Below are 10,014 nucleotides of genomic sequence, written 5' to 3'. Positions count from 1 at the left end.
AGGCATTGCGGAGGTCTAATTTACTGAAGATCGTTGTCTGGTGCAGAAGTTCAAAAGCCGAGGAAAGGAGCGGTAGGGGGTATTTGTTCTTAACCGTAATGTTATTAAGGCCGCGGTAATCAATGCAAGGCCGGAGGGACTTGTCCTTCTTTTCTACAAAGAAGAAGCCGGTTGCCACAGGGGAAGAGGACGGCCGGATTACGCCTGCTGCCAGTGAGTCCGTGATGTATTTCTCCATAGATGCTCTCTCAGGTTGGGAGAGACTATAAAGGCGACAGGTGGGAAGTGTGGCGCCTGGAAGAAGATCAATGGCGCAGTCATACGGCCGATGAGGTGGTAACGATTGTGCACGATCTTTACGAAAAACTTCAGCCAAGTCGTGATACACGGGTGGAACAGAGGTGAGATCCGGAGGCTCAGACAGGTTATTTGGAGGAGACGCGGAGGGCGGAGTAGCAGCCCGGAGGCAATTCATGTGACAATCCACTCCCCAGCCCACCACGCATTCAGATGTCCAGTCGATATGAGGGTTATGCTGTCGCAACCAGGGATGACCTAAAACAAGCGGTGTTTGAGGAGCTTTAAACACGAATAGGCTTAGAACCTCGGTGTGGTTGCCGGAGAGCGTGAGTGACACGGGCTCTGAGACATGGGTTATATCAGGCAGCCGCTGTCCAGATAAGGCGGTGACATGTAAACAATGAGGTAGATGGTCAGAACCCACACCTAATTCTTCCGCGAGGGCTGAATCGATAAAGTTCTGTTCCGCGCCGGAGTCAATTAACGCCATCACAGAATGGGTCTTTGTGCGGACTGTTAACTTGGCTGGTAACATTAAGCGCGGAAGGGAGCTTTTACTAGACAGGTCGCCCACCAGTACTCCCTTAACTACGGGTGGGCGCCCCCTTTTGGTCGAGATGGACAGGTGGCAATGAAGTGGCCTTTACGGCCGCAATACAGGCACTCACCAGACACCATGCGACGCTGACGTTCCGCGGGTGTTAGCCGTGAGCGACCCAGCTGCATGGGCTGCTCGCCTTCTTCGCTTAGCTCGCCACTGTGGGCAGCACTGGGTTTAGCCCTCCACTCCCCCGCTGGTGGGTCCATGAGCGCCCACGGCTCCTGAAAGGCCCGCCCCCGGAGGTCTCTGCGAGCCCGAAGGCGGTCGTCTAATTTAATGCACAGAGTCATTAGAGAGTCAAGAGAGGCAGGCAGGTCATGCATTATCAGTTCGCCTTTCAATTCGTCACAGATGTTATTCAGCAAGGCACTCTTCAGCACTTCCTGCCCCCACCCCGCTTGCTCAGCCAAAACCCAGAAATCGACAGAATAATCCGACATCCTACGTCTACCTTGTTTGAGAATTAACAGGCGTTGAGCGGCGGCAGCAGCCTCGGATCCTTTGTCAAAAACGCTCTTAAACTTAGACAGAAAATCGGGGTAGGAGATTTCGGGGTGGTATCGCAGCACTGCCTGGGGCCACTGTAGTGCGCGATCACGTAACAGTTGCACAAAGAATGAAATCTTATCTCCATCACCAGGGTACAAGTGAATTTGCTCACGAAAAAAATAAGTGAGTTGTGTGAGAAATCCTGCACACTTTTCCAACTCACCATGAAATAGTTCTGGAGAGGGAGGCTGATGCCCGACGACCACAGGCGTAGTTTGGGCCGCACTTGCGGGCTGAGACGCGCTCGCGCCCGGGATGGGTTCGTCTGCCGGAGAGGCTGGTGGGGGCGGAGAGTCGGTCAACGGGGTCCGCTGGGCGAGAGCCAGAGACAAAGCGGCAACGTCTCCACTGAGACAAAAAAAGTATTTTTTTGTTTCAAAATAGCTGATAACTATTCGCTGATAGCTGCCAACATCTGCAAACAAATATAATTCTATAAAGTTGTTTTATATAGTGTGTAACTGTTAATATAGAGCGTTATTAAATCAAATTTAGTAGAGTCAAAAGCGCCTCCTCCACTCCTCTATTGGGTCTATATGCAAATTGCATTGGATCTAGCTGATGTTCAATCTCTTCCATAATCAAACTTCTGGTGATTTTCTGAAGACTTTCATCACAACTGAGGTGAGGGCAACAGGCCTGAAGTCACTTAGAACTTTTGGACGACTAGATTTAGGGACAGGAACCACAACTGCTTCTTTCCAAAGAGAGGGCACATGTTGTGTTTGCAAGGATTTATAAAAAATAACCTGAAATATAGGACTGAGTTCTTTAGCACAAGATTTAATTAGGCAGCCACTAATGTAATCAGGACCCTGGCTTTTGTTCACATTAAATATATGAAAGGACATGAGTTCAATGATAAAGTGCTGAGTATCTCTCAGTTTCTGTTTCAGTTCCAAAATATCCTTGCTAAAATCAGAGGAACTAAAATGACTATAAAACATATTCAAAGTGCAAAATCTGTGTCTGAATTAAAGCCATCTAAAATGATCTGACTGCTGCTCTGGGGATTTTGAAACCCTGCTGTGGTTTTCATACAAGTCCAGGCAGACCCCAAATTTTTTGCAGCAAATTTGCTTTCTAGAAGGTTTTTGTTAAAAGTCCACGTGTTTACTGTAACTGTTTTAGACTACGTTACCCATGATGCACCTTGGTATCTGTACTTCCGGTTGGGAACGTGTTCAGAGCAGCTCTGCACAGATGAGGTGTGTCGGAGGAGTAACGTACAGTGGGGCAAAAAAGTATTTAGTCAGCCACCGATTGTGCAAGTTCCCCCACTTAAAATGATGACAGAGGTCAGTAATTTGCACCAGAGGTACACTTCAACTGTGAGAGACAGAATGTGAAGAAAAAAAAATCCTTGGTGTGAACAAATCAACTGTGGGAGCAATCATCAGAAAATGGAAGACATACAAGACCACTGATAATCTCCCTCGATCTGGGGCTCCACGCAAGATCTCATCCCGTGGGGTCAAAATGATCATGAGAACAGTGAGCAAAGATCCCAGAACCACACGGGGGGACCTGGTGAATGACCTGCAGAGAGCTGGGACCAAAGTAACAAAGGTCACCATCAGTAACACACTAAAACGGCAGGGAATCAAATCCCGCAGTGCCAGACGTGTTCCGCTGCTGAAGCCAGTGCATGTCCAGGCCCGTCTGAAGTTTGCCAGACAGCACATGGATGATACAGCAGAGGATTGGGAGAATGTCATGTGGTCAGATGAAACCAAAGTAGAACTTTTTGGTATAAACTCAACTCGTCGTGTTTGGAGGACGAAGAATACTGAGTTGCATCCCAAGAACACCATACCTACTGTGAAGCATGGGGGTGGAAACATCATGCTGTGGGGCTGTTTTTCTGCCAAGGGGACAGGACGACTGATCCGTGTTAAGGACAGAATGAATGGGGCCATGTATCGTGAGATTTTGAGCCAAAACCTCCTTCCATCAGTGAGAACTTTGAAGATGAAACGCGGCTGGGTCTTCCAACATGACAATGATCCAAAACACACCGCCCGGGCAACAAAGGAGTGGCTCCGTAAGAAGCATTTGAAAGTCCTGGAGTGGCCTAGCCAGTCTCCAGACCTCAACCCCATAGAAAATCTGTGGCGGGAGTTGAAAGTCCGTGTTGCTCGGCGACAGCCCCAAAACATCACTGCTCTCGAGAAGATCTGCATGGAGGAATGGGCCAAAATACCAGCTACTGTGTGTGCAAACCTGGTAAAGACCTATAGTAAACGTTTGACCTCTGTTATTGCCAACAAAGGTTATGTTGCAAAGTATTGAGTTGTATTTTTGTTATTGACCAAATACTTATTTGCCACCCTGATTTACGAATAAATTCTTTACAAATCCTATGTCTCTCACAGTTGAAGTGTACCTCTGGTGCAAATTACTGACCTCTGTCATCATTTTAGGTGGGGGAACTTGCACAATCGGTGGCTGACTAAATACTTTTTTGCCCCACTGTATCTATATCAATATTTAATAGAAATGCTGATTGTATCATAATTATACAATTCCTGAACAAATTTAAAAGGTATAAATATATAGTGTAGCAAGCGTGTAAATGAATGCTCCTCCACACTGCTTCCCCTGGAGGATAAACGAGACATTACCACTGTTTTTCCTTAATGCCGCTTCGGGGAGTTATTACTCATGGTTGCATCATCCACATCAAGGGCAGAGGATATCGTTATGGCCACCCATCAGCCTGAGAATCGGTCAGGATTCCAAAGGGGACACCAAAAAAAAGGACTCAAACAGATGAACTTTACAAATAAAGAAAACTAAACACACATAAAGATGTGACTTAGAGAACATAGAAGACACTAGGAAAACCAGAGAAAAAACTTGGGCAACAGGAAGGCAACACTCAAGGGAACTAATTAACCATTTCTCAAAAAACCAAAACAGTCAAGAATTAACAAAATTTGAAAAATTCCAACACAAATGCTGGGTCACAGACACAAAAACACCCAAACAAACAAACAAACAAACAAACAAACAAACAAACAAACAAACAAACAAACAAACAAACAAACAAACAAACAAACAAACAAACAAACAAACAAACAAACAAACAACTTAAAACTTAAATAATCTTAACTTCATTGGACAACTTAGCAAGAGTTGCATCATCCTTTGATATTCCACCTTGCTTTGACTGACATTAACAATTCCATCCATCCATCTTCATCCGCTTTATCCGGAGCCGGGTCGCGGGGGCAGCAGCCTAAGCAAAGAAGCCCAGACCTCCCTCTCCCCAGCCACCTCCTCCAGCTCATCCGGGGGAACACCAAGGCGTTCCCAGGCCAGCCGAGAGATATAATCTCTCCAGCGTGTCCTGGGTCTGCCCCGGGGCCTCCTCCCGGTGGGACATGCCTGGAACACCTCACCCAGGAGGCGCCCAGGGGGCATCCTTGTCAGATGCCCGAACCACCTCAGCTGGCTCCTTTCGATGTGGAGCAGCAGCTGCTCTACTCTGAGCCCCTCCCGGATGGCCGAACTTCTCACCCTATCTCTAAGGGAGAGGCCAGCCACCCTTCGGAGGAAGCTCATTTCCGCCGCTTGTATCCGCGATCTCGTTCTTTCGGTCACTGCCCACAGCTCGTGGCCATAGGTGAGGGTAGGGACGTAGATCGACCGGTAAATTGAGAGCTTCGCTTTTACACTCAGCTCCCTCTTCACCACGACGGACCGGTGCAGCGTCCGCATTACTGCAGCCGCAGCCCCAATCCGTCTGTCGATCTCCGGCTCCCTTCTCCCATCACTCGCGAACAAGACTCCGAGATACTTGAACTCCTCCACTTGGGGCAGGAACTCATCCCCGACCCGGAGTGGGCACTCCACCCTTTTCCGGCTGAGAACCATGGCCTCAGATTTGGAGGTGCTGATCCTCATTCCCGCTGCTTCACACTCGGCTGTGAACAAAGTACAAAGTATTGAGTTGTATTTTTGTTATTGACCAAATACTTATTTGCCACCCTGATTTACGAATAAATTCTTTACAAATCCTACCATGTGAATTCATGGATTTTTTCTTCACATTCTGTCCCTCACAGTTGACGTGTACCTCTGGTGCAAATTACTGACCTCTGTCATCATTTTAAGTGGGGGAACTTGCACAATCGGTGGCTGACTAAATACTTTTTTTCCCCCACTGTATTTACTTGCATTCCTGTGTGAGTTAATACTGTGTGCGTGCTTACCATGTGAGTATTGTAAGATGAGAGTGATGCTCGTTTGACTTTATCTGTGTAATTTGCTACGTGAGAAGCTAGTCCCGTTGCTATCGCTAAGATGCGTTTTTTTGGCCTACTACAGGCAGCCTTGTGTTCAGCCCATATTTCATTTCATATACGACTTACTGTCAAGCATCGTGGTTGTAGGTGGATGTAACTATTTACTATGTTTATTCTCTGAATCGTTGTAATCTGCAGAAATCTGGTTTGCCAATGTAAATACGAGCCAGAAATTCATTTGTGGTCTTAGGGTGCCATCTAGTGGCCATGAGGTCATGGCAGATAGTATAACATTACGCCGGAAACCCACAGTACTGTATAAGGGGTACACTGCTATCCATAGTGGTTAATACAAATGTTTGTTCTTTCTGTTTACAGATGACCACACACACCCATATACACACTCACACTCCCTTTACCTGCATGTGAATACTGTAATGCAATCGCCTCCCTACCAACGCTGTACATCCTGTTGATGTCATCTGCCACCTCCTTATTAAAGTTATTTGAACTACATCACTGTGGAGTACCATTCCTTCTGACCAAGGACGACTCAGTTGAAGCATGATCGGCAATCAGTGCAAACATATATTACAGTTTTTGTAGCTCTGTTTTGCTTTCAAGATCTCGACTTTCAGGTCTTTGGTGGCTGTCTGAAAGTCAGTAACAGCCCCCTCTTTAAAAGCCTTTCTCTTTTTCCGTAAACAGGATTTGACGCTTTTGATGACCCACGGCTTATTGTTAGGGTACACTTTAATAAGCTTACGGGGTATAATCATGTCTTTACAAGATAAGATATTAACAGTATCACATAAATAGCTTTGAAAGCTAAAAATTACAATACAGAAGCTCAATAAATCCAGACTGAATGTAGGTTATGTGGTATGAGACTATAAAGATTAAAAAAACAGTCCTTGAGGCAACAGAGCTAAAACAGATGTTAACACATTTTAGAGGATGCTGCAGTTGCATGTCTAGTAAGTGGTCAGTATCTGTTTATTATCCATAGCCAGCATCATATCATCACATCATATTAGCCACAGTCATTTAGATTGTTGCTGTGTCTCACCAACATGGGCATCAATACAAAAGGTAAGTCTGATAAAGACAAGGTTTGATGTGTAATAATAGTCAAAAACTCCCATATACACACTCCTAAACCTTGTGGAAAGCCTTCCCATAGCGGTGAAGTTTATATACCTGGACCAACAACATATTTAACCTTATGGATTAAGAAAAAGCTGTCACTCAAGTTCATATGTGTGTAAAATTGATAGTGAGCACAGACTGATGTAGAAGCCACATTTTAACCTTAAAATACTACAAAGTGACTTAATTTCCCCGAGGAAACACAGTGAGAGATGGAGGGATGCTGTTGAGCTCCAGGGAATGTTTGTTTTTTATGTTCTTATGTTATGGAAACTGATATTAAGGTCAACAATTCGCATGTGTGAATTTCACTGGTAGAATAAGAATGACTATTCATATATGTATTTATTTACTAAGACCAACATTTTTTGTCTCATCTGTAGGCTGCAGATAAATTAGAGTACCATGTACAATTCTCAGAAATTGTTTGTGCATTCCAATTTAATTTTGATGGATTTACAATCATTTAAATTATGGACAAAACACAGAATTTTGTCATTGTGGACCAGAGGACTAGTACATTAATAATGGAAACAATGTAAACAAATTCATTTTATCAGACTTCTGGAATTGTACTTAGTGTAAATTAATCACAATTGATCTTTTTTCACCGTGTCAGTGATAACATCAATTTTTCCTATAGTATACTGGCCTCACTGGAGCCATGCCTAAATATCTTAAATGTCACAATGAGCTTGATAGATTTCAGAAACCAGGGGTAGCAAAAAGTGTAGATTAATGGGTTCAGACAAGAGTTAAAATAGAACAGCAAGAGCTCAAAAGGTACAGATCTAATATCAAAGAAACTATTCTGGCCTACCATTGAGGAACAGAAAAATGGGAAAAGACATATCAGAAAGGCAATAACAAGTACACCGAGAGTCCTGGCAGCTTTCAGCTCAGATTTCTTAGCATGCACCGTCTCTGATCCCTGGAGTCTGAGAGCAGTGATATGAGAGCGCATTGCCCGAGCCTGAGAGACAGCCACCGCAAATACTCTTAGATACAGAACTATGATGACAATCACAGGGCCAACAAAGGTCAAAACAAAGTCAACAATTCCCACGAAGTAGTCAATGACAACTACACAATCACCAGAACAAGAATTATACCTCCCTGGCTGCTTCAAATTATCCTTCATGATAAGACTGTTATACAGAATTGAACAAGCCCAGCAAGTACAAATAGAGACTGAGACTCTTTTTATAGTGATTTTGGTGGGATAATGCAGAGGGTCACAAATGGCTACATAGCGGTCAGCTGATATGAGTACCATAGTTCCTACTGAAGCAGAAGTAGCAATGTAATCTAAACTGCTATACAGAGCACACATGTGGTCACCAAGAAACCAGCAGCCATCTAGGAGGCTAATCTCAAAAGCCATGATGAGGCCCACGAAGAAATCTGAGACGGCCAGAGAGAGGAGGAGGAGGTTGGTTGGGGTGTGCAGCTGCCTGGATTAAAATAAAGCATTACATTGGTAATAGCATGTCTAGTATAACAGTTAAAACATTAGAACTATGAGGAAAAGACAAAAGCATCATATAAAAAGAAACTTCACAAGCAAAAATGATTTTTTTATCACTAAAAAAAAGTCACTAATTTAAATAGGTCAGTACTTGAAGTGGGCGATGGAGATGATGACAAGTAGGTTCAGTACTGCAGTAAGCAGAGAGATAGATGATAGCAGGGTGTAAATACACACAGCCTCAATTTGTGGGCGCTTTTGCCGCACACAAGAGGAGTTGAGGAGTTGTGGAAAGCAGAGTTCAGTTTCTTCCATTGTTAGAGAGAGACAGCTGTTCAGCACAAACAGCTTTGTGACTGAGCCCCTTTTTTGTATCACCACCCGTCCTCCCACATTTGCCTTCTGACGCAACTCATTCGCTGATATTTTTTCCCTCTGCGAATAAGTCAAAATGTGATGTTAATAATATAAAGTACAAGAAAACCAAGACAAGTGAGGCTCTTGAGCACAAACAGCTTCGTGACCGAGCCCCTTTTTTCTCCTGTGCATCACACTAATGTCCGTCCTCCTATTTTTCCCATCTGACCTCATTCATTTTTGGATGTCGTGATTGCATAACATGGAACTGCTTAGTTTTAAACTGGATCAAAAATGGCATTTTAATCGATTCATAAGCCTTACCTGTCCAGGAAAACCTTGAGAAACACAAAAAGAGCCCAAGGTCTTACGCTGGAACATTCCTCAGAAAAGCACCACACTTCAGCAAATAGAACAGGATAGATCTGCTATCAATATCCTGGTGCTAGACACCACATGAATCCCAATGGTCACATGTCACTGAATGTCAGATCACAGCTACTTTGGAGGACCTTCATGATAATTAGTCAGGGTGTGCGGCTGGAATTTTCTATCAGGCTCCTAAGTGCGCAGTGGAGGATGAGAGGAAACTGCAGTGGGTGGTGAGGGCAGCGGAGCGGGCAATCTGCACTTCACCAACCCCCCTCAGAGACATCTATACTGACAGACTTCAGCAGAAAGCCAGTATCATCATCAAAGACCCCTCGCACCCTGGACACTCACTTCCCCCCCCCTTCCCTCTGGTAAACGCTCCATCAGGTTGAAGACAAACAGACTCAACAGCAGTTTTTACCCACAGGCTGTCAAACATGCCCTACCTCCACCCTGATTGGAGGATAACTGCACTGCCAACACTCATGGACATTACACCTTATTTATAAATCGTATTTCTATTTATACTTCAATGCAACCAACATCCCTACCTCTTTAAACTGTATTTATTATAACCTTATTTAGTATAGTTGCAACAGCCCCCCTCCCCCCACCCAATGTGCAATATCATTCCCCCCAGACACTCAATGTGCAATATCACTGATCACACTGCACCTCTCAATGCACCTGCTCCTCAGATGGCATGTATGTGTATGTGTATATGTAAGTGTTTATGTGGATGTCACAATACGGCTGTGTGCAGGCAAGAGTAGGACCCAAATGCAAATTCACAGAGACGAAAAGTAAACTCAAAAAACACAGCTTTATTGCTGGCGTGGAGTGGGACACGAAAAACAATACAAAACTAAACTAAACTGCGAAAACTAAAGCACAAGGAGCCACAGGGAAAAATCACACAGCTATGAGGGAGGACGCAACACTGACAAAGAGAAACATGGGGCTTAAAT

At 44.5% G+C, this 10,014-nt stretch overlaps 1 protein-coding gene across 2 annotated transcripts; it reads right to left on the bottom strand.

The window, feature by feature from the left end:
- Positions 1-7,486: 7,486 nt before the first annotated feature.
- Positions 7,487-8,804, bottom strand: LOC147310820 (trace amine-associated receptor 13c-like). Of its 2 annotated transcripts, none has more exons than XM_086266049.1 (2): positions 8,769-8,804; positions 7,487-8,308 (listed from the first exon to the last, which is right to left on the bottom strand). In XM_086266049.1, the coding sequence occupies exon 2, from the start codon at positions 8,231-8,233 to the stop codon at positions 7,487-7,489; it is 747 nt and encodes a 248-aa protein (XP_086122175.1). In that variant the 5' UTR covers positions 8,234-8,308; positions 8,769-8,804. The 2 variants fall into 2 exon arrangements, with proteins under 2 accessions (XP_086122175.1, XP_086122174.1); XM_086266048.1 differs by lacking the exon at positions 8,769-8,804 and adding an exon at positions 8,469-8,638 and having other exon boundaries at positions 7,487-8,303.
- Positions 8,805-10,014: the final 1,210 nt, after the last annotated feature.

The sequence above is a fragment of the Aulonocara sp. 'chitande type north' Nkhata Bay genome, linkage group LG16 (genome assembly GCF_057382095.1).
Source record: "Aulonocara sp. 'chitande type north' Nkhata Bay isolate Kocher_YH1m ecotype deep benthic linkage group LG16, A_spYH_male_GT1.1, whole genome shotgun sequence".
In the NCBI taxonomy this organism is placed as follows: domain Eukaryota; kingdom Metazoa; phylum Chordata; class Actinopteri; order Cichliformes; family Cichlidae; genus Aulonocara; species Aulonocara sp. 'chitande type north' Nkhata Bay.
Note: the sequence above shows the minus strand (reverse complement) of the source record. Positions and strands in the feature narration are given on the sequence as shown.

What these genes read in the sequence shown, in the direction of transcription:
- LOC147310820 (XM_086266048.1), bottom strand. Translation starts at nt 8,632, where the DNA reads ATGGAAGAAACTGAACTCTGCTTTCCACAACTCCTCAACTCCTCTTGT. An exon ending in ATCTCCATCGCCCACTTCAA is followed by an intron (nt 8,304 to 8,468) that starts GTACTGACCTAT and finishes ATTTTAATCCAG; the next exon opens with GCAGCTGCACACCCCAACCA.